The sequence below is a fragment of the Bos indicus x Bos taurus genome, chromosome 23 (genome assembly GCF_003369695.1).
Source record: "Bos indicus x Bos taurus breed Angus x Brahman F1 hybrid chromosome 23, Bos_hybrid_MaternalHap_v2.0, whole genome shotgun sequence".
NCBI classification, from domain to species: domain Eukaryota; kingdom Metazoa; phylum Chordata; class Mammalia; order Artiodactyla; family Bovidae; genus Bos; species Bos indicus x Bos taurus.
The window spans coordinates 21,796,325-21,821,017 of NC_040098.1; the positions used below are offsets into that span (position 1 = coordinate 21,796,325).

At 42.0% G+C, this 24,693-nt stretch overlaps 1 protein-coding gene across 1 annotated transcript; it reads left to right on the plus strand.

Moving 5' to 3' along the window:
* The first annotated feature begins 6,139 nt into the window (after positions 1–6,139).
* ADGRF4 (adhesion G protein-coupled receptor F4) lies at positions 6,140–24,125 on the plus strand. Its single transcript, XM_027525334.1, has 9 exons — positions 6,140–6,242; positions 7,464–7,518; positions 10,328–10,479; positions 11,428–11,679; positions 13,154–14,533; positions 16,919–16,960; positions 17,398–17,457; positions 18,906–18,962; positions 23,294–24,125. Exons 1-8 carry the CDS (start codon positions 6,156–6,158, stop codon positions 18,951–18,953), a joined length of 2,076 nt encoding a protein of 691 aa, XP_027381135.1. The 5' UTR covers positions 6,140–6,155; the 3' UTR covers positions 18,954–18,962; positions 23,294–24,125.
* The last annotated feature ends 568 nt before the right edge of the window (positions 24,126–24,693 follow it).

Here is a 24,693-nt window from a genome sequence, read left to right on the forward strand (position 1 = left end):
TCTACTTTCTCTAGGGTTCTGGGGCTAAAGGCATTAAGCCCAGTGCTGTGCTGATCCCATGTCCTTAGGGCTCAGAGCACAGGCAGTGAATGGTGTGCGAGGTGCCTATGGCTGTGAATTCTCTAGCAAGTTAAATCCTGAGATGCAGTCCCTCTGGGACTTTTGAGTGCAGCTGCATTTTCCTTTAAGCCTCTGAAGGCTGCAAACACTATATTCTCTCTCTCTCCGAAGTAATCACCATGTCAGAGCAGGGAGCCTGGCTTCCATTCAGCCGCCTAGAACTGCTGCTTCTTATTAAGTGAAAAGCAAAAGGAGGTGATTCACACCTCTATGAGGATGCACAGAGAGTTGGGTTGCGGGAATAAGGAGGAGTAATTGGAAATTTTCTAGTTCCTGAGAAGCTGCCATTCCAGATTGCTTGTTGCTTTTATTTTTTTTAATTTTATTTTTTCAAGAGTTTTTTTGATGTGGACCATTTTTAAAGTCTTTACTGAATTTGTTACAATGCCGTTTCCGTTTTTTGTTTGTTTTTTTGCCTGAGAGGCTTGTGGGATTTTAGATCCCCGGTTAGGGATCAAACCAGCACACCCTGCCCTGGAAGGTGAGGTTCTAACACTGGCCCACCAGGGTCCCCTGATCGTTGCTTTTATCTCTGAGATAAATCTCCTTCTGGATACTTTGGGACAAAGTGTGGAGTTGCCTTTATTGGGTGACTAGTATAGAAGCTGGAGGGAGTTTCTTTGTAAATCAGATAGCTATTTATTTACCTAATTACCGCAGATGGCCTCTGGTGAGAGTTCTTTTGCATCTTTCTTTTCCTCTTTTTTATTCTCCATTTCTGAGGCTCTCTTGCCCTCCCTTGTGGTCATCCCAAACTTCTGACCGCCATGTATGTGTGCCTGCCTCCCTTCCCTCTCTACGCCAAGCATCATCTCTAGTTTCAGGATAATTCTGGCTTATTTCATGGACTAAAGATGACCACTACACTGCCTCCTTCTTTCAGGATGTGCTAACACCAGGACTATCACCCTCTGCTGGGCTACTCTGCATCACAATTTGAGTGAATTAAAGGAATTAGCACAGGACTAGCATGGGGTGAAGTGAAGTAATTCAGTCCTGTCAGATTCTTTGTGACCCCACAGACTGTAGCTTGCCACGCTCCTCCATCCATTGGATTTTCCAGGCAAGAATACTGGAGTGGGTTGCCATTTCCTTCTCCACGGGATCTTCCTGACCCAGGGATTGAACCAGGGTCTCCCGCGTTACAGGCAGCCCCCTTAACATCTGAGCCACCAGGGAAGTCCCTGGGGGTAGCATGGGGTAGGGGTCTGACAAAGGCATGGGAAGCCCAAATCTGGGGAGATTAATGTGTTCCCAAATAGCATACTGTCTTTGGATAGCAGCTTTCCATGCACCCAAGGCACTTTTGATGATGGAGTAAATTTGGTAAAAGCTGGGTGACAGTCTTATCACTTCAAGAACTCTTGGGACTTTGCTATATGAAAGCCTGTGTGTGTGTGGGGTGGGTGGTGGTGGTGGTGGAATGCAGTGTTTCCCAAATGGACTTGACCATGGACCCCCCTGCTCTTCTATGAGACCAGAATGCTTTGGCAAAATCCATTAGACACCAAATTCTGTATTGTTTGCCTACTAAGAGCAAAGCAGAGAGATTTCCTGAATTTGTAGAACATTTAAGTATTCTTGCCTGGAAAATCTCATGGGCAGAGGAGGCTGGTAGGCTGCAGTCCTTGGGGTCGCTAAGAGTCGGACACGACTGAGCGACTTCCCTTTCACTTTTCACTTTCATGCATTGGAGAAGGAAATGGCACCCCACTCCAGTGTTCTTGCCTGGAGAATCCCAGGGACAGGGGAGCCTGGTGGGCTGCTGTCTATGGGGTCGCACAGAGTCAGACACGACTGAAGTGACTTAGCATCAGCTTACGTATATAAAAGTCCTCAGTGTTGTTTTTCTTCCATCCTTTTTCTCTTTACCTTTTGATGCCTGGGACAAATTGTTGCCCAACTGATGGTGGATAATATGCATCCATCCCATGATAAATATACATGATTGCAGTGCCAGTCTACTACTGGGCTGGAGCTGGCTTGTGCTGCCTCAAGAGAGTTGACTGTTATGTTTTCAGGAATTAAATTATATAAATATACCCCTCAAAAGAATTTTCCATATTGGTTGCATTTCAACTTGAGATTTGGACCATTGAGATGAAAAAACGTGAACCCAAGAACCTTAAATTAAAAAAAAAATGCTAGATTTTTCTAATAAGACATGAGTTAGAAATGAGATTCTAGTCCAACCGTGTCGTTTCAAAGGTAAGGAAACCAAGGCATGGAACATTTGTGAGATTTGCCCAAAGCCATCCAGCAATTCATGAGAATTAGGAGTCTCCTAGCTTCGGGCTTTTTCAGTGAAAATCACACTCCCTTGAATTGAAGTGTCTGGGTATTTACAGAGCTTGAGGATGAGTTTTGACCTAGCTGTCTATCTTTTTAAGTAAAAACTGAAATTGCCATCATTATTATATTCATTAGAAAGAAATCATTTACTCAACCAAGTTTCTCAAGAAGAGCTGCTTCCTTAGAAACAAATAAAAAGCTTTCTGGACACACACAGCATCAGAATTTATGGTCAGCTAGTACTGAGTGAGACTTTTATTGCTGCGTATGTGAGAGCTCAGTCATATCTGACTCTTTGAGACCTCATGGACTGTAGCCCGCCAGGCTCCTCTGTCCATGGGATTATATTGACAAGAATATCTGAGTGGGTTACTGTTTCCTACTTCAGGGAATCTTCCTGACGCAAGAGTTGAACCCAAGTCTCCTGCAGCTCCTGCAGGCATTTTTTTTTTTTTTTTTTTTGCCCCTGAACCATCTGGGAAGCCCCTCTTATAGTGCCATAATTCATCAGTTCTAAGATAGGCATTTTTTTTCTAACCTTTCAACATTTCTGAAGTTGGAATATATTGTACAGTCAGTGGCATGTCATAGTTTAATAGGCAAGCTTTTTTTCTTTTCCTGTCTTAGTGGACATGAAAATAATGATGTTGCTTACAATGTTGGAGTCAATGAAACACGATAATTTAATTCAGTGTAGCAATGTCAATTTGGGTACTTTCTTGTTTCCATCTTTACATGTTTATCTCTAGTCAGGCATGGACATGAATATAAATATATGTGCATTTTGGTCCATGTCATTTCTCATATTGTCTTCACTGTTTTTTTTTCCCTTTTAGAAGGCATCATTAAGCCCAACCAATGGATTTAAATTAATGAATCACTGAGGATAAGATATGAGTGTTAAAACCTCAAAGAGAATCTTACTATATGTAGACATTGAGCTAGGCCTTGGAGAGGCATTTTATTTGTACTTCCAGAAATTTTTCAGCTTGGTATTACACAAACTCAAAGTTTGTTCTAGTTATCAAGGTTTTGCGTGTGTTAGTCGCTCAGTCATATCTGACTTTTTGCAACCCCATGGACAAATGTAGCCCGCCTGCTTCCTCTGTCCATGGAATTCTCCAGGCAAGAGTACTGCAGTGGGTTGCTAGTCCCTTCTCCAGGGGATCTTCCCAACCCAGGGATCAAACCCAGGTCTCCTGTGTTGCAGGCAGATTATTCACTGTCTGAGCCAGCAGAGACGCCCCCATCAAGTCTTTACCAACGATTAAGAGAACGTGTTTCTTCCATTCTTTTCTGTACAATATCAACCTCTGATTATGGATTATGCTGGCAGTGCTTATTATTTTTTAATTCCTCATTCTCAGGGGTCTTAAGCTTTCCCCACTGCTCTGCAGAGCACTCTGGCTTTTGGCGTCAGCCAACATCTGAATTCTGATGGGAGGGATTCCATCTAACTCCTTCTGGTGAGAAGAGAAACAACCCAGTTGGAACTAACCTAAAAACATCTATCCATCTGACTCATCCCCATTGTCAAACTGGACACAAGTGAGAATGCTAGGACTTCTCTTGAGTAATATCATTAAACAGTATCTCCTAGCATGTGTAGTAACTGAAGGAAATTTACCATATAATTATCCTACCAAGTGGTATCTGGGTTGCACATACCAGACAATGATAACATGAATGATTATGTAGTAAATTAACCTCAAACTAACCAAGAATGCTTAGTTCAAAATTTGTGCTCCTTATGTGTATGCTTATGATTTCATATTGCATAAATATTTATGCCAGTAAAATTTTTCTTAGTTTATATGAATACATAAAATGTATCATTTCATAGTCTTCCACAAAGAGCATAATGATCTACAGAAAATGCCATGGCTTTTGGGCTGTCTATTCCTTGAACATTTTTTGGAACTGTGGCCTTGGAGGCCCTAGCATTGGTTGGGGAATATTTTTGGGTTCCATAAATCACATCACATCACTATGCCAAACCCTTGACTTTCTTCCAGCAAGATTAACTTTAAGCAGGATTCCTATAATGAAAATAATGAAGAATAAGAGTGGCCTCTCACCTGAAGCCTTAGATAGCAGGCATTACTATTTATAAATGCCTCCCTTTGGCTTGACTTTGATCATTTAACTGTGCATTTCAAACAATGCTCTCCAGATAGAGGAAAATCACACTCACCCATCAGTCCTATTCTTTGGTTCTGAATGTAGATATCTTTTCTCCCTGAGAAGTGTACCTGGGGAAGGAGATTGTGATCAGATTGTGAGGAATAGCAAAGAGAAAGGATCAACATGACCAATCTGACTTGACAAGGAAAATGAATCTTATAGTCTATATTTCTGTTTTGCAGATTGCAGTTTCCATCCATTAGAGGTTTGTGAATTCAATTAAGTGGGTAGCAACCAATTTTTGAGAGAATGTCAGATAGAATAAAGTGGGATACAAGACAAAAATTGTGACTATCAGAATGTCTTGCTTGCAGATAGGAAGAATTGTATTTTAACATAAAAGTTTTTAAAATCTAAAAATCATTTATTTTCAAATGTTTATATAGAGATAGCTTTATACACACATATTTTTGTCAGTACACACTGAGTCACAATGTGAGATCTGTTTATTATTGCGTTATGGTAAAAAATTCTTGAAAGCTCAGTTCAGTTCAGTTCAGTTCAGTCGCTCAGTCATGTCAGACTCTTTGTGACCCCGTGGACTGCAGCACACCAGGCTTCCCTGTCCATCACCAACTCACAGAGTTTGCTCAAATTCATGTCCATCAAGTTGGTGATGTCATCCAACCATCTCTGTTGTCCCCCTTCGCCTCCTGCCTTCAATCTTTCCCAGCATTGGAGTCTTTTCTAATGAGTCAGTTCTTCGCATCAGGTGGCCAAAGTATTGGAGTTTCAGCTTCAACATTAGTCCTTCCAACGAATATTCAGGACTGATTTCCTTTAGGATTGACTGCTTGATCTCCTTGCAGTCCAAGGGACTCTTAAGAGTCTTCTCCAGCACCACAGTTCAAAAGCATCATCTTGAAAGCTACAGGAGAATTATATGTAAAACAGTTATTTTAAGACAACTCATACTGGTACTTCTGTTACTTCTCTTTGTGAGGATCAGTTAAAAATCTATCCTAAACAATATTGATACTGAAAACTGCCTTCTGTGCCCATCCACCGATTGGTTGCATACGTGAAAACTTCTTTCTGCCCACACTATAAGACTGTGAATTCCACAGTTCTGTTTCAACACCTATGCAAATCCATTACTGACTTTGCCTGTCATTCTGCCACGTTCCCTTTCCCCTGCTCAGACTTGTTCTACAAGATGATGGTATAAGTCAAAACATACTTTCCCTGTGTTCATTGGTTAGGAGCTCAAAGACAATTTTAAACTAGAAGACAACTTGGAAGCCTTCCTGTAAGTGCCTGTGGATCGTCATCTCGGCAGAGGGCACAGTGGCGTCATGAAAGTCCCTCTTAGTCTTGACTCCAACTAGGAAGGCTTTGATCCAAGATCCTTGAGTTTTGTCTGCTTCCTGGTCACAGTTTGCCTCGGGAGCCTAAATGGATCAGAGTGAGTGTATCTCCATTGGAGCATAAGGAAATTTACATTTGCTGCGAACTCAGTGGTTGGTTAGCTGACTAAATATTAGTTTAGTTATGTGGTATTGTCATCTTCAGCTTGATCCACCCTTGTCTATTGCAGGTGAAGATCTTCGTGTGTGAAAATGAAGTCCCAGGCAACCACGATTTGCTGTTTAATATTAATTTTGGCCACAGAATATTCTCAGAGTAGATTCCATATCCGTGCAAAAGTAAGTTTGATTAATTCTTATGTGGTCCCAAGAGAAATCAATCAGGTCTCTGAGACGATTAATTTATAATAAATAACATGTCATTTCAAAGAAATTTTCAAATGATTACAATGTTACCCTTTCTGATGGCAACTTTCTAAAGAAAGGAAGGGACAATGAAAAGTTGAGAGTTGGCTGGAGCTTGTGACAGTACAGTATTGTTGTCACAGGGTGCGACAGTCTAGTAGAAAAACCACTTTGCAAGCCATGGAGTATGTAGACAGGCAACTCTTGAGAGGCAGAAGCACTAACTTGGCAGTCAAGCCATTTAGGTTCAAACCTTAAGTTTATCTGTTAGCCGCACAAGTTGCTTCAGTTCTCTGGGTCTTAATTTCCTTACCATAACACGAAGAGTGTCTTTTCCTCTTTTAGATTTTTACAGTCCTTTATAGCTACAAGATGCTTAGTCAGGAAGTTGTGTCTGACCCTTTTGTGACCCCATGGGTTGTAACCCCCCAGGCTCCTCTGTTCGTGGGATTTCCAAGGCAAGAATACTAGAGTGGGTTGCCATTTCCTTCTCCAGGGTATCTTCTCAACCCAGGGATTGAACCCATATCTTCTGCATTGGCAGGTGGATTCTTAACCACTGAACTACGGGTTTGATCCCTGGGTCAAGAAGGTCCCCTTGGAGAAAGAAACAGCAACCCATTCCAGTATTCTTGCCTAGGAGATCCCATGGACAGAGGAGCCTGGCAGGTTACAGTTCATGGGGTTGCAAAGGAGTCGGATACCCTTAGCAACTAACAACAGCAACATAGCTACAAAAAGATTCTATTATTGCAACCTAGCACTCATTCCTAGTATCTTCTCACTTCTTTATCTGTGTATCGTGTGGACCATATTAGTTCCCTATCATAGCTACAGTTAATATAAGCAGAGAACAGTTTAGTGCTCTAATTGTCGCCACTGTGCTCTCCATGGGTCCTTAAGCTTTCCAACAGATGTACCCAATCCCCTGACCTTCAGAGCCTATGTGACCACACCCAGTTTCTAGCCTTCACTCGGGGCAGCATGTTCTCTGCCAGGGCTCACATCCCTTCAGCAAATTCCTGCAATATCAGATGCCATTTTCTTTCTAGTCCTGAACACATTTTCTCTTCATATTCACATGGAGTCTCTAAGTTGAGATGAGAGAGAAGAGTCCCACTGTAAAGAAAACCTTTGAGAATTTATGTTTTACAGGATGGAGATAAACTTCAGGGTCCTGAAAGAAAACCCAAGACTGGAAGAACTCAAGGTATGTAGCTACAGAACAGTCTTCTTCCATTTGAAGACTGGGCAGAATAAAGGAAGGGCATGGATATTGCGGATCAATCCCCAGACCACAAGTTTTCACACAGAATAACAATCTCAAATAAGTTCTAAATGTTAAACACCATCAGTAGATTTTCTTGCAATTATACTATTACCCACGGCATAATCAATGAAGCAAGTTGGCAGATATTCATACATGTTCTAGAATAGTAGATGAGCTGCTGCTGCTGCTAAACTGCTTCAGTCGTGTCTGACTCTGTGTGACCCCGTAGACGGCAGCCCACCAGGCTTCCCGTCCCTGGGATTCTCCAGGCAAGAACACTGGAGTCGGTTGCCATTACCTTCTCCAATGCATGAAAGTGAAAAGTGAAAGTGAAGTCGCTCAGTCATGTCCGACTCTTAGCGACCCCATGGACTGCAGACTACAAGGCTCCTCCATCCATGGGATTTTCCAGGCAAGAGTACTGGAGTGGGGTGCCATTACCTTTTCCAAGAATAGTAGACGAGAATCCCTTTTAAAACTCAAAAGGGAAATCTGAACTAATGAGCTAACAAGAGGCAGAAGAGTGAAGAGGACAGGATCATTCATTCCTTCATTCAGAGATACTTTCAAGGTTCTTAAAAGCATGTAGCACTCTGAGGCTGAGCGATCTATTCAGTGATGTAATAGGTATCATGTTGGTGAGATTGACAGAGGATGAGATGGTTGGATGGCATCATCAACTCAATGGACATGAATTTGAGCAAGCTCCAGGGGTTGGTGATGGACAGGGAAGCCTGGCGTGCTGCAGTCCATGGGGTTGCAAAGAGTTGGACATGACTGAGTGACTGAACTGAATGGAACTGGCAAGACTGGTTACTCTGGAGAAGTGAGAGACAAACTGTGGAATCATCATGAGAAGTAAGATAGTGAAATCCTGTGGTTCTCATCCACATAGATTACTGGGATCTGCACCGTCATGGCCAAGTATATTTCTGGGGGCAAATACAAATCTATACAGATTTGGAGCTAAGAAAGGAAAGAGGAGAGAAATGTATCTAATATGCATTGAACATTTACGACAACACTGATCCAAGTGCTGTACAAGATGCTGTCTCATTCAATGTTTGTAACAAGGATATGGCATTACCTCCAAACTATATGAATGAGGGAATTGAAATGCACTTGGCTTAAATAAATTGCAACAATAGATACACTTGGGTGGATGTCAAAGAAAGATGCAAAACAACCTGCTTCTATTCTCCTGTCTGAGTAATAAATATTTGTCATCAATATTCTTTGGCTCACAGCCAATAGGGCACTTCAGTTTGTATTTATTTCAATACCTTGAGAGTTCTCAGTATCATCTACTTCTTCCTACTGCCCTGCTGCTATCTGAAGGCAATTCTTCCTGGGAATACTTCAGCAGCTTTATCAAGTCAATCCACTCTCCTCATGGGCCAAATTAGGCTGCTGCCAGTTTTTTTGAATAAAGTTTTATTGAAACCCAGCCATGCTCACTCATTCACACATGGTCTTTGATTGCTTTTATGCTACTAAGCAGAGCTGAGTATTTGTGACAGAGACCATATGGCCCTCAAAGCTGAAATGTTTACTCTCTGGCCAGCTTTGTTGTATTTAGCAAAAACATAGAATGTCTGGTGAAATTTAAATTTCAGATAAGCCATGAGTGATATTTCATGGGTTATACATAAATGAAAAATTATCCACTGTTTTACTGAACATTTTTAGTCAGTTCTCTTTATTCGTGGATTCTGTGTTTGCATCTTCTCCAAATCAGCACTCACAGTGCTCTCTGAATTATTAACAGACATGCACAGAATAACAGAAAAATGGCCAGCCAAGGTGCATGTTCTCAGTTGAACGAGGTGGCACTTGACCTTCCTACTATAAACAAGTGTTTTTTGTGGTCTATGTAGTGTCACGTGTTTTGTGGTTTTGTTTTTAGTTGGTGATTTTGCTGTTTAAAATTGCTCCCAAATATAGTTCCGAAGTGATGTATGGTGTGCCTAAGAGGGTTGTGATGTGCCTGATGGGGAAAATATATGTGCTAGATAAGCTTTGTTAATGTGTTGTCACAAGTTACAGTGCCCTTGGCTGTGAGTTCAATGTCAGTGAATCAAAAGCATATATTAAATAAGATGTCTTTAAATGGAAACACACAAAACAAGCTTATATAGTGATATATTGATTGGTTGGTGAAAATGTTGTGAGCAGAAGCTTATAGGAACCTAATCTTGTATTTCTCCTAGAAGTGATGGTTACGTATTCACTAATTCAGTGTTTGTGGCAGTGACTTTATAGATTGTAACTGCTGCAAATAATGAGAATTGAGTGTATCTGAAAACAAAACCAACATTTAACTGGCATTTAACCTGTATTTTATCTGGCAACTCTATTTACCTGGTCCTTTACAGAAAAGTTTACTAACTCCTGCTCCATGTATCATTAATTATCTTTCACAAATCTAATCATGTTTCCTGGTAACCCTCATATAAACACAGAATCCAGGGTCTTTCAGGACTTGACCCTGCTTTCCTCCCCACCCTCATCTCTTGCCACTCTCCCCTCAAACACTCTGAATCAGTTTTTATGAATGACCCTCCTTTTCACATGTTCTTCACTCTGTTTGGATATCAGCTGGATATCACAGTCTGCCTGGCAGGTCTTAGTGGTTGGTGGCTGAGAACCCGTCGCCTCCTCTGGGAAGCAACCCCCAAGCCCCAGGAAGGAGTTAGGTGTCCTTGTCAAAGTGTGGAAATGCTAATCAGGCCTCTCTCTCTCTTCTAAGAAAAATGCCATGGACCTTGCAGCACTTCTTCTAACTGCAGCCAGCCCTGTGCTCAGCACTTTCATGGAGAAATAGGATTTATTTGTAATGGAAACAAGTGGCAGAAATCAACTGAAACATGTACAAGCCTTTCTGTGGAAACACTCTTTATGGTGATGTATTTGCATATTTGCATCTTATTTGCATATTCTACAAGAAACATTTTAAATGTTTTCTGTTCAGCATGACAGTAAGTCTCAGATCTGGACTTGAGGAATTCTGCAGAGTGGGTTCAAATTTGTTTCTTATCATCCCTTCCTCACCCAAACTCTCAACCACTTTATTTTGCCTTCTCAAAATCTTTACTCAAAAAAAAAAAAAAGATCTGAGATTCATTCAGACAGTGATAAACACTTAGAGATTAAAGTTTTAGCTTTAAAAATGGATTTTCATACCTCTTATGCTAATCAATTAAGCAACTGAATTTGTCTACAGTTAAATTCATTTTGATATCTTTTTCTCATACTTTCAATCACTTGACCAAAGGAAGACAAGGTGTGTGTCCCAGAAAGAATAAAAATCTAATGAATAAAACAATTCTCAATTAAAATATTTTATGTTGTGTCCTTTCACTTAGCCACTGTTTCCTTCTGCCTCTCCTTCATCCCTGTAGAAGCACATTTATCTCTGCATCTCCTAAAATGTCAAGTGTTTTTAGAATAGGAGTATCAATACAGTCTCTGTCACTTCAGTTCAGTTCAGTTGCTCAATCATGTCTGACTCTTTGCGACCCCAAGGACTGGAGCACTCCAGGCCTCCCTGTCCATCACCAACTCCTGGAGTTCACTCAAACTCATGCTCATTGAGCCAGTGATGCCATCCAACAACTTTATCCTCTGTTATCTCCTTCTTCTGCCTTCAATCTTTCCTAGCATCAGGGTCTTTTCAAATGAGTCAGTTCTTCACATCAGGTGGCCCAAAGTATTGGAGTTTCAGCTTCAGCATCAATCCTTCCAATGAATATTCAGGACTGATTTCCTTTAGGATGGGCTGGTTGGATCTCCTTGACATGTTGGGTGCTTAATCATTTTTGAGTGAAATAACCATCTTTTTACAAACAGGACTCAAACAGTGCATCACGCCTCTCTGTGGCAGCACCGTCTATAACTCTGCACATTCTTGACTACCAAACCCCAGAGCCCATCAGGAGTGTAGCTCAAGGAATCCAAAAGAATTGCCCATTGGATTATGCCTGCATAATTAATGCTGTGAAATCATCAGAAGCAACATCCGGAAACATTGCATTTATAGTGGAGTTACTAAAAAACATTTCAACAGATTTGTCTGATAATGTCACCCGAGAGAAAATGAAGGTATTCTGTGTTAATTTCATTCAAAAATCTGACAATTTTTTGTTTCAAAATCTTGTACTTTAATAGTTTCAAAATAGTTTTCAGGGTAAAAACTATCATAACCAGAATAACAACTCATTTCAGTTTTGGGAGTGGATTCATCCTAGTTTATGGACATTTTCAAGAAATAGTGAAAGAAAGTCACTCAGTCGCATCCAACTCTTTGTGACCCCGATAGACTATACAGTCCATGGAATTCTCTAGGCCAGAATACTGGAGTGGGTATAGCCTTTCCCTTCTCCAGGGGATCTTCCCAACCCAGGGATCAAACCCAGGTCTCCCACATTGCAAGCGGATTCTTTACCAGTTGAGCCACAAAGGAAGCCCAAGAATATTGGAGTGGGGAGCCTATCCCTTCTCCAGCAGATCTTCTTGACCCAGGAATCGAACCGAGGTCCCCAGCATTGCAGGTAGATTCTTTATCAACTGAGCTATCAGGGAAACCGCTTTCAAGAAATAAGAACATTTTTAATACAGGTTTTTGTACAGACTGAATATTTTCAAGGAACTTATCACATAATGATCCTGTGAGGAAGACTTTGACTACTGTAAAGTTTCCCAAATTTTATTTTTGTAAAATGTAATTGTACTGAGAAATGTTAGCAGAGGTTTCATTTCTTAAAAGAGAGATCTGTAGTACAGCAGATACAGGAATTCTGGGGTAAATGAAGCCAAGTAGGTCTTATAGCAGGACTTTCTAGAGCTTTAAATGTGTTAATAAACTTTGGCATTCTTCACAAGGGTGGGGTGGAGGATAAGGATATGGTGTGCTGTACTTGGATTTCCATAGGACTGTTTCCTCCTTAAACAGTCATTAATATCTCATGGAAAACCTGGGTTATACAAATTGAAGTTGGAAATGCTGCCTGGGGTGTATAATAAAGCAGGCAACCCTTCTCTGTAGTTCATCTCATTTCATTTCATCTTATTTGCTTATTTCATTTTATTTTATCTTATATATTTTTTTTAGTTTATATTTATTGATTTTTAAAAATTGGGGTATAGTTGCTTGACAGTGCTGTGTTAATTTCTGCTGTACAGCAAAGTGAACCAGCTTCAAGTATACATATATCCCCTCTGTTTTGGATTTCCTTCCTATTTAGGTCACCACAGAACATTAAGTAGAGTTTCTCGTGCTATACAGCAGGTTATCAATATCATCAGTTATCTATTTTATCCATATTAGTGTATATATGTCAACCCTCAATCTTATTTTATTTCATTGCTTTTTACCATATTTCGTTTTTAGCATTTCTAATTTTTTTCCTCTCTCCGAAGTCCTACTAGTATGAGATTCTAATAAACAGTGAATTTGAAGAGAAACATGTCAAATAATATCAAATCGTCTGATCTTTAGAAACTTGAGGTTTTAGAAATCAACTTTGTACCACAGCGTGTACATCCCCAGTATTGTATCCACTTTTCTCCACTGCAGAGCTACAGCAAGGTGGCCAACCACATCCTCGACCCAGCGGTCATTCCAAACTGGGCTTTCATTCCAGACAAAAATGTCAGCTCCGATTTGTTGCAGTCAGTGAATTGGTTTGCGAGGCAACTCCACATCCAAAATGAACCTGAGCACATTGTGGATGAATTCTTCATTCAGACGAAAGGGTTCCCCATCAACAACAATACCTCAGAGAGAAGTCTCCGTTTCTCCATGAGCTTGAACAACACAGTGGAGGGTATCCTAGGAATCATAGAAATCCCCAGGCAAGAGCTGTGGAAGCTGCCCCCAGATGCATCCCAAGCTGTTGGCATAGCTTTTCCCACCTTGGGGGCTGTCCTGAAAGAAGCCCACTTGGAAAACACCCGTCTTCCCAGGCTGGTAAATGGACTGGTCCTTTCAGTGATTTTACCAGAAAAATTGGAGCAAATCTTATTCACCTTTGAGAAGATCAACAAATCCCAGAATGCCAGAGCCAAGTGTGTTGGCTGGCACTCCAGGAAAAGGAGGTGGGATGAGAATGTCTGTGAAACAAAGTTGGACACCAAGAATAGAGTGCAATGCCGGTGTAACTACACCAACGTGATGGTGTCTTTTTCCATCCTCATGTCCCCCATATCTGTGGACAACAAAGTCCTGGACTACATCACCTGCATTGGGCTCAGCGTCTCCATCCTTAGCTTGATTCTTTGCCTGATGATTGAAGCCACCGTCTGGTCCCGGGTGGTCATGACGGACATATCATACATGCGGCATGTATGCATTGTCAATATAGCTGTGTCGCTCTTGACTGCCAATGTGTGGTTCATCTTAGGCTCCAACTTCAACAAAAAGGCCCAGGACTACAACTGGTGTGTTGCGGTGACATTTTTTAGCCACTTTTTCTACCTCTGTCTGTTTTTCTGGATGCTCTTCAAAGCCCTGCTCATCATCTATGGACTGCTGGTTGTTTTCCGGAGGATGATGAAGTCCCGCATGATGGCCATTGGCTTTGCCATTGGCTATGGGTGCCCATTAGTTATTGCTGCCACCACTGTGGCTATCACAGTGCCAGGGAAAGGCTATGTGAGACGTGGTGCCTGTTGGCTTAACTGGGATGACACCAAAGCCCTTTTAGCCTTTGCCGTCCCAGCCTTGGTCATTGTGGCTGTGAATCTTATTGTGGTATTGGTTGTGGCTATCAACACTCAGAGGCCCTCTATTGGCAGTTCCAAGTCTCAAGATGTGGCCATAATCCTGAGGATCAGCAAAAATGTCGCCATCCTCACCCCACTGTTGGGACTGACCTGGGGTTTTGGAATAGCTACGCTCATAGAAGGCACTTCCTTGATATTCCACATAATCTTTGCCTTGCTCAATGCTTTCCAGGTAAGTTCTGGGAGAGACACTTATTTTACTGATACTATTGATACTATTAGCTACTTTTTATTTACAAAATATTATTACCTTATAATTTGGTATTCTGGCTATACAACAAAATATGGCTATGGTTTAAAAATACAGAACACCACATATTCCTTCCATTTCCTTTCATATCTTAGAGACATTTATCTGTGACATCTCTCTGTCTATTGATTGTCCAGTTGGATTTCGATGATCAGGCTGATTGGGTAGGCATCTCCTTTTGTCTTTTCTAAAGTTTCAATGTGAAAAGACATTGACCTTCACTTATGGAGGACTAGTCTTTGGTTAGGGATGTGTGAGGCACATATTATGCCTCAAAACAAGCACAATTTTTATGCTTTCTCAAGTAGTCTAGGCAATCTATGAAATAATAGTCATTTTTCACAGCATGCAGAGATGGTCCATGCCACTCACTTTGGATGTTAATCGGTCAGGGATTCTCATACTCCTTCCCTGCTATTCTCTGTAAAATAAATGTCATTTGTTATTCACAGAAATGGATCCCAGCAATGTCACTTTCTCTGGTCCTCAGACTTCTCCTCTGTAAAATAAAGATGGATCTAAAATGATCTCTAACGTCTTTTCTTGCTTAACATGCTTGCTTTGATAAGATTATCCATCTAAAAGTCGTTCCACTTCATCTTGGCTACTAAGCCACTTTTAGGAAGCTGTCATTAGGCTGCTTTCTGCACCCATGAGTAATAGAAAATTTAGGAAGTTTATATATATATATATATATATATTTATTTATTTATTTATTTAAATATATCTATTTATTTGGCAGTTCTGGGTCTTACTCGCAGCGAGTAGGATCTAGTTCCCAGACCAGGGATCAAACCCAGATCCCTTGCATTAATGGTATGGAGTCTTAGCCACTGGGCCACCAGGGAAATCTCAGAAGGTTTATATTTTTAATATATTTTAAATCAGGAGCTGGCAAACTGTGGCCTGCTGCCTGTGTTTGTAAATAGTTTTATTGAAATACACCTTACACATGGGCTTATATACACATCTTTTTATTGAAAAAGTTTTATTGAAATACACCTCACACACACACATTTTGCCTATGGTGGCTTTAGTGCTACAGGGCAAAGGTGAGATAGTCGGAACAGAGGCTGTAAAGCCTGCAAGCCTGAAATATTTATTATCTGCTTCTTTTCAGAAAAATATCTTCAAAAAAATTTTGACCAATGCTTTAAATTAAATATAACTGTTTAACAAAGCAACAAAGTATTCCATATCACTATTAGTCTATTTCTAAACCTAATGTGAAATAATAAAGCCAACTTCAAAGTAATGCCAACTCAGTACAATTATACATCTTACTCATAATTTCTTAATAACTATGGAGAACATTTATTTCATTCTTTCCTCTGTATTGCTTTAAAGAGAAACCTTTTAAGGTTTTCTTTGGGAGTGGGGATCAAAAGCTCTTGGACTCACATAAATCTCCCCTGCTCTTGAAGTTATACTCATTACCACTGATCTCATCCTACTTTTACTTTGCAATTTAATTAAACCCCAGAAAATTTTGTTCTGCATTTCTCTTTCAGATCATTTCTCTTTCTATTTTCTTGATGGAAAGACAATTTCTAGACTCCCTTTAGTTACACACATTCCATTTTTCTAAAACAAGCGTTCTCTGTGACTCACAATTCAGCATTTTCAGTTTTCTGATCAGTGTTTCTTCTCCATGAAACTGTCCTTAGAAACCAGGCTTCCCTTCACTCTTGTGGCAGGATTCAGATTTTCCTTGCAAGACTCCTAACTCCCATTCCTTAAAAGGATTGACTGGCAATTATTCTGACTTTGTAGGTGACCAGATAATTTAAACTTAGAGACCCTGGTCTTATGGGTTTCTTTAGACTTCTCTCTCTCTTTTTTTTTTTTGCAGTAACTTCTTTCACCAGTTTTAGAGACTCTAGCTGCCTGTTTCTTGACTTTTCCATTGAAAGTAGACTAGAATACATTTCATTTTCCCATGACACCTTCCTTGATTGTGACTTTGAATGACAAAATTTTATGTATGTGTTACTATCATCATGAGTAAGAACAACCACCTTAATACCTGGGAAGAAATGTAAACAGATTTAATAAGTTTGAAAACTATCCTACATTTGAAGCCATTCAAGAAATATCAATCACTCTCATGCACAAGCTTGAAGGTTGTCCTCTGTTTTTGAGGTCCATTCAAAGAAAACACTCATTAGTGCAAGAGAATCCGTAGACACTGAGGTTTCTAATATATGATAACTATCTTTGAAGGAATCTAGAAGAGTAGTGTTAAAATAACTTCTGGGTTATGGTCTGCAGAACTGTCCCTCATACTTTTGTTGAATTCTGTCACAGGGGTTCTTCATCTTGCTGTTTGGAACCATTATGGACCACAAGGTAACTTGAATTTGTGTCACTCACTGTAAATGTTTTTTCCATGTGGTTGGGGGGAGCAGGAGGATGAAGCAGCCTTGATCAGAGAGAATGTGGAGAAAAGTTGAGTTTGTGGGGTGATTCAAGGCATCAGCTGCAGGGGGTGGGGGGTGGAAAGGGAAGAACCATACTCTGTTTTGTCCTGCTCCTTCTCAAGTCAACTGGAGGTTATATTTGAACATAGCTGGTGAAAAAAAATAGAAACCATGACCAGAATTTTAATCTTAATCCTAAATCTAGTTATGATTACACCTCAAGTTTTATCCAAGTTTCATTATTTTCCAAGCACGGTGTTGAACCATCTGATGATGCTTCTGCCAGAGTTGCTGGCCTCAAAGTTTCAGGACCCAGGTCTAGACCTTGAGGATGTTGTCATTTCTTCACTCTCATTGCTTCTGTAGATACGAGATGCTTTGAGGATGAGGATGTCTTCACTGAAGGGGCAGTCGAGGGTAGCAGAGGTAAGCCTCTCCCTTTCAGTCTCAATACTGGAAGGTCGGTGTTCTCATGCAGAGTCATGCAGAGACAAATACTCAATATTGGGGATTTGTTAGCAAACAGAATCATGAGGGCATACCTTTATTCATTCATTTCTTCAATCAACAAATTTGGAGTATCCTGCTAGAGCTTAGGGTCACTGGAACATACCCCTCAAGAAAAGTTTCCAGGGAATTCCCTGATGGCCCAGTAGTTGGGACTCCATGCTTTCACACTCGGGCCTGGGTTTGATCCCTGGTTGGGGAATTAAGATCTTGCAAGCCCTGCGGCATGGCGAGAAAAGATAAAAAGCAAAGTTTCCATACTGGTTGTATTTCAATTACATACATTTGGACCATTGAGAGAGAGACGATGTGAACGCGTAGACCATAGATTCATAAAATGCCACAGCTGGAAATAAGACATGAGTTAGAAATGAGATACTAGACCCTCTTTTCATTTCATAGGTAAGGAAACCAAGGCCCAGAGTACTTATGAGATTTGACCAGAGCAACCCAGTAATTTATGAGAATTAGCATTCTTCCTGCCACAGGCTTCTGCAGTGAACCACACTCCCTTGAACTGCAGTGTCTGTGTATCTAAAGATCTTGAAGATGACTTTTGACCTAGTTATCTGTCTCATCAACTACCAGCTGAAATTGCCACCATTGTTATATTAATGAGAAAGAAGTCATTTACTCAATCAACAGTTTCTCAATAAGAGCTGCTTTTAAAACAAACAAATAAAAAACTCTCTGGAGACACACAGAATCAGAATTTACAATCAGCTAGTACTTAGAGTGCAGAGAAGGCAATGGCACCCCACTCCAATACTCTTGCCTGGAAAATCCCATGGATGGAGGAGCCTGGTAGGCTGTAGTCCACGAGGTCGCTAGGAGTCGGACACGACTGAGCGACTTCACTTTCACTTTTCATTTTCATGCATTGGAGAAGTAAATGGCAACCCACTCCAGTGTTCTTGCCTGGAGAATCCCAGGGACGGGGAAGTCTGGTGGGCTGCCGTCTATGGGGTCACACAGAGTCGGACATGACTGAAGTGACTTAGCAGCAGCAGCAGTACTTAGAGTGACTTTTAGTGCCAAAGACCATCAATTCCAAGATAGGCATTTTTTATCCACCTTTGAATATTTCTGAAATTGGAACACATTGGGCAATCAGCAACATGTCATGACTTAATTGGCAAGTTATTTTTTCATGTCCTTCCTCCACAGACATAAAATATAATGATGTTGCTTACAATGTGAGATTCAGTGAAATATGATCATTTAATTCAGGGTAGCTGTGTCAACTCTGGTACTTCATGCTTCCATTGTTACATGTTTATCTTCAGTCAGGTATAGACATAAATCTATGTGCATTCCAGTCAATGCCATTCTTCACTGACATTAGTGTTATTTTTTCCCCTATTTAGAATGCATCGTTAAGCCCAACCTATGGATCTAAATTAATGAATCGTTGAAGATAAGACGTGAGTATTAAAAAATCAAGGAGAAGCTTCGGGAAGGGAACTGGGGATATCTTTCAGAGAATGGAAATGTCTTTATTGCCGAGCACATAAATGAAAATACACACATCTTTAAAACCCACGTCAGCTCAGTTTACTTGATCAAATGTTAAGAATACATCTTTTTTTTTTTCTGTCCTCAGTGAGAGGATGCAGTCATCATCCACATTCTGATACAGGATACATCTTGATGTTTCAGTTCAGTTCAGTCGCTCAGTTGTGTCCGACTCTCTGTGACCCCATGAACTGCAGCACACCAGGCCTTCCTGTCCACCACCAACTGCTGGAGTCCACCCAAACCCATGTCCATTGAGTCGGTGATGCCATCCATCCATCTCATCCTCTGTCGTCCCCTTCTCCTCCTGCCCTCAATCTTTCCCAGCATCAGGGTCTTTTCAAATGAGTCAGCTCTTTGCATCAGGTGGCCAAAGTATTGGAGTTTCAGCTTCAACATCAGTCCTTCCAATGAACACCCAGGACTGATCTCCTTTAGGATGGACTGGTTGGACCTCCTTGCAGTCCAAGGGACTCTTAAGAGTCTTCTCCAACACCACAGTTCAAAAGCATCAATTCTTTGGTGCTCAGCTTTCTTTATAGTTCAAGTCTCACATCCATACTTGACTACTGGAAAAACCATAGCCTTGGCTAGATGGACTTTTGTTGACAAAGTAATGTCTCTGCTTTTTAATATGCTGTCTAGGTTGGTCATAACTTTCCTTCCAAGGGGTAAGCGTCTTTTAATTTCCTGGCTGCAGTTGCCCTCTGCAGTGACTACACACACCTTAATTTCATTGTTCAGTGAGTGTTGACACTTGCAGTAGCCCCATTGTTGAGAAGGAAGTCTTAATTGATTGGAATCACAAAGCTACAAGCACGTCTCTCCCTAAAGAAGCTGGTGTTCAGAATCATTCCTAAAGGGATGAGGGTGGAGTTGCACAAATCAGCTGCCTACTCACAGGCACTTTCTGAGACTTATTTCTACACAGGTGAGATCAGGGGGAAACAAATATTAGTCAGTCGTGCAGGGGAGGATAAGTCACACAGTGGCAGCCTGAAGCCAGAGAGGTAAAAGCGGAATGTGGGCAGGGTTATGGAACTTGCTGTGCTTTTGTCTTGGAGAGGTGTCTTGCCTTTCTGCATGGATACCGAGGAGTCTCAGACTTTTTTTTAAACATCACCCAGCAGCAGGCACAACCTCTTTTACATTCCTTTCCTTTCTGAATCATGACCCATCTATTGAGCAATGGGGCAAAGGAAGGGGTTGAAACAATCTCATGGAATGAAAGACTCTCTGAGTTGGAAGAAACTTTAAGGGCCCTCCTGGATTAGAGATTATGCAAACCTGCTGTCATGCTGCTGTGGACATTGGCACGTGGTCCCCAGAAGAGGGAAGGGGCTCTTTCATATACATTGACTGGCATGTACCGGGTGCTATAAAACAAAGGGGAAAACACTGGTGTATTACCCTTAGTTAATCGCCTTCATGTTTGAATTTTAATTTTAGAACTTTAAAGGGGAGGATTCAGTAGAACTTTGAAGAGCTAATGCCCCCAACTTCTGTCCTTTTCCTAGTCCATAGGAATCTTCCCTGGTAGGACATTGCTTTAGAATTTCTTGATTAGTCAGTAAGGAGAGGCAGTTCAGATGACCAAGTAAAGCCAATCTTTCCATTGTTGTCGTAAGTCATTTCTGACTCTTTTGCAACCCCAAGGACTGTAGCCCACCAGGGTCCTCTGTCCATGGGATGTCCCAGGCAAGAATACTGGGGTGGGTTGCCATGTCCTTCTCCAGGGGAATCTTCCTGGACCAGGGATTGAACTCACGTCTCCTGCATTAGCAGCAGATTCTTTACCACCGAGCCACCAGGGAAGCCCAATCTTTCCATCAAGGTTCTAATTTGATTTGTTTGGGGAAGTTTCTTAGACTAGCAGTCCCCAGTCTTTTTGGCACCAGGGGCTGGTTTTGTGGAAGACATTTTTTCTATGGACCAGAGGGTGGTGATAGTTTCAGGATGATTCAACCCTAACCCTATTGTTATTATATCAGCTCCACCTAGATCATCAGACATTAGATGTCAGAGGTTGAGGACCCCTGTATTAGACTATCTTGGGTGGAGGAGGCTGGGCCACCTGGGGATACGATCTCTAACCATTCTAGAGAAGAGAGGTGTAGATGAAGTCTCCACTTTAGCTAGTTCAGCATATCTGGCTGACTGTATCAATAGCTGAGACAACCAGTAGAAGACAAAGTCAGGGACTGTACCACTTAGGAGAATCAGAGGTGCTCAGTGTTTGGCCAGTATCAGGAGGAAATGGAGGAAGGAGGTGGAAACACACCAACAACTTGCCCCAGAGAAATGCTCACCACCTCATTCTTCAGCTTTCAACCTCTATTTCTAAACTTGTGAAGTGGGGGATGGATGAGGATTGCATTTTTTCAGCACATCTTCTGTGGGTGACCCTGGGCCTATTGAATTCTCCCGGTAATTGCAGTCTCTTTGCTTTTTACATCTGGACCCAGGAAGAATTAGAAGCGCTCAGAAGCAGCAGCTGGCACCACGCTGGAGCCAAAACAGGCTCAGAGGATAGGATGGGAAGTTCATGACCAGGGATCCTCCCAAGTCTAGAATGGAGGGCTGGCAGCCATGGGAAGGTCTTTCAGCAGAAGAAAGCAGGTCCCCCGTCAGGGGGCTGAGAACAGAATTACAGCTCAAGACACAGGCAATTGGGGAGCACAAGGCTGGATCGTGGTCGAGGCTGGGGTTAATCACAACGCAAAGGCAGTTTTTCAGATCTTAAACCAGGACACAAAATCTTAGACTAAAGGGGTTTTGGGTCAGAAAAGCGGCCGGAGGTGAGGTACGGGGCCCTCCATTGTTGGAAACACCACATACCCCAGGGACCTCAGGTGGGACTGTTATTAGGAACAAGGTCTGGACACGTGTTCGGAGAGGCCCGGGGACTGCGGAAGGGCAGCAGCAGTGTGAAAACCGGGATGTTTTCCCCACATCCCAACTGGGGGACCCGTCCTGGGAAGCAGGGGAGGAACGTGAAAGTGAAGTCGCTCAGTCGTGTCCGACTCTTAGCGACCCCATGGACTGCAGCCCACCAGGCTCCTCCGTCCATGGGATTTTCCTGGCAAGAGTACTGGAGTGGGGTGCCATTGCCTTCTCTGAGGGGAGGAAAAGGAAGGGCATTTTTAACACGCGGCCAACGCTGCACAGCGCCCTCTGCTGTTCATACGGACTGCTGCTGCTGCTGCTAAGTCGCTTCAGTCGTGTCTGACTCTGTGCGACCCCATAGACGGCAGCCCACCAGGCTCCCCCGTTCCTGGGATTCTCCAGGCAAGAACAGTGGAGTGGGTTGCCATTTCCTTCTCCAATGCATGAAAGTGAAAGGTGAAAGTGAAGTCGCTCAGTCGTGTCCGACTCCTAGCGACCCCATAGACGGCAGCCCACAAGGTTCCCCGGTTCCTGGGGTTCTCCAGGCAAGAACACTGGAGTGGGTTGCCATTTCCTTCTCCAGTAGACCCAGTAGAGCTTGTTATTAACCTAGTGTGATTTCAGAGTCACTAGGATGGCTCCTCCGTTCTTCTGAAATCTCTTCCACGTATTCATGGTTAAATTTCACTTAAAAAAACTTTTTATTCCAAGTGAGAAACGGGACGGATAGAAGGATACCTGGAGAGAAGCACCAAGGTTTTCCTAGGAAGTTGCAAATTCAGAGGACTGAGTCATTCTAGAGATCAAGCTTACTTAGCAGAAGGACGAGAGGGGGACCTTGAAAATTTAGGCATGTGGGAGTGGCATGGAGAAGGCAAAAGGCACAGAAAAATAAAGCTGGGAGTTTAGCCTTCCTACTGTGTGACCTTGAAGAAATTGCTCAATGTTTCAGTGTCTCCACTTCCTCATCTGTAAAATGAAGCTAATAATAGTACATACCTCTCAGGTTTCGGGACTCAATGAGCCAAAATACTCAAGATTCATAGACTAATACCTGGTTCGAATTAAGTTATCGGGTTTTGTTGTTTTTTGTTTAGTTGTTGTATCCGCCTCTTTTGCGACCCCATGGAATAGCCTGCCAGGCTCCTCTGTCCATGGGATTTCCCAGGCAAGAATACTGGAGTGGGTGGCATTTCATTGTCCAGGGGAATCTTTCTGACCCAGGGATCGAACCTGTGTTTCCTGACTTGGCAGGCAGAGTTTTTTTTTCACCACTGAGCCACCTGGGAGGCAAGTTGTCCATACATGCCAGCTATTATTCTGACTTAACCAGCATGTCAATCATTTTGCCTAGGCTGCCCCATGCTTCATGGAAGTCCTGGGTCCTGGCTGGAGAATTGAACTCCTGCGGGAGGCTGGAAGGCAGGCTGGAATGTAGAGGGACAGTCATGTTTCTTTGGAAGACTTTCTCTTCTTGCCAGAAACGACGCCTGAACTCTCAGTAAGAAGGTTTGCCGAGGAAAAATTGAGGAGAGCATTTGGTGACTAGGCTTTAAGGACATGGATTTATGAGCTCTTTGATCTACCCGTGACCTGCAAAAGCCTAGCTTCTTGGTCAGCGTTGGCAAGATTAAGACTTAATCCCCTTTCACCCCCGAGGACTTGCTCTGCGGTTCCTTGGCTCAACCTCCCATGTCTCTGCATGGATCCTGGCCCTTTGGGAGGTCAGGATCTGGATCCAGGTTTGGGGCAGGTTGGGATAGGCATGGGGGTGGGGGGGGCAATGAGGTGGCAGGAAACACACTTTATTTACTTTGGAGACAGTTAAAGCATGCTAGGTTTCCTAAAGATAGGGGACAATAATAATAATAATAAAGAGGACTTTTTTGGGGAGCTGGTTGTGCAGCTTGTGGGATCTTAGTTCCCCGACCAGGATTCGAACCTGGGCCCTCAGCAGTGAAACTGTGGAATCCTAACCACAGGACCACCAGGCAATTCTCAAGAGGACTTTTCAATGTGCTTGCTATTTTGCTCTGTTTTAGACCTTGAGTAAAATAATTTTGCCCCTGGGACCTTACTTTCTTCATTTGTGAAGCAGAAAAAAAAATTCTTGTAGTTATTATTATTTGTGTGTGCATGTGTGTGTGTGTGTGTCTGTTTAAACCACTGTACATATGTAAAATGATTTTGGGTGTTATTTTAGAAATAAAAATGAAAATTTTTATTTTCTTTTTTGTCTCTTTATTTAAGATAATTATATTACAAAATAGAACATACAATATCTCCTGCATAATCCTATGCTTTCAGAAGTGAAATACTCACCTTCTTGAAAATATTAATATCTTGTTTTCTGACTCCAGCATCCAAGAGTGACCTTAGGCAGAGATATCTTAGACCTGAGCGACTCAGTTTGAAGACTAATTTTCTCCTTGGAATTTTTCCCCTCCTGGTAATTCTCATCTTTGGGCATAACTCAATGCCTCCATTGAGAAATAGATTTTTCACCCTTGTTAGGTGGTTTGGTGATGCTTTATCATCTCTTTCCACCTTCCCACATCCCATTCCTTGCTTAAAGAGGTGTGGCTAAAAGTTTGCATTGCAAACAGCAGGCATGGCTTTCACTTAGTGTTTGGTTTCCCAACCCAAGTCTTCAAGAGCCAACAACTGCTCAGGGAGAGGGGAATTGGCTTTCAAAGAGTTACAAGATCTCTGGGAAGCAGTCCGTGAGAAAGCAACATCACTTAAAGAGGCAAC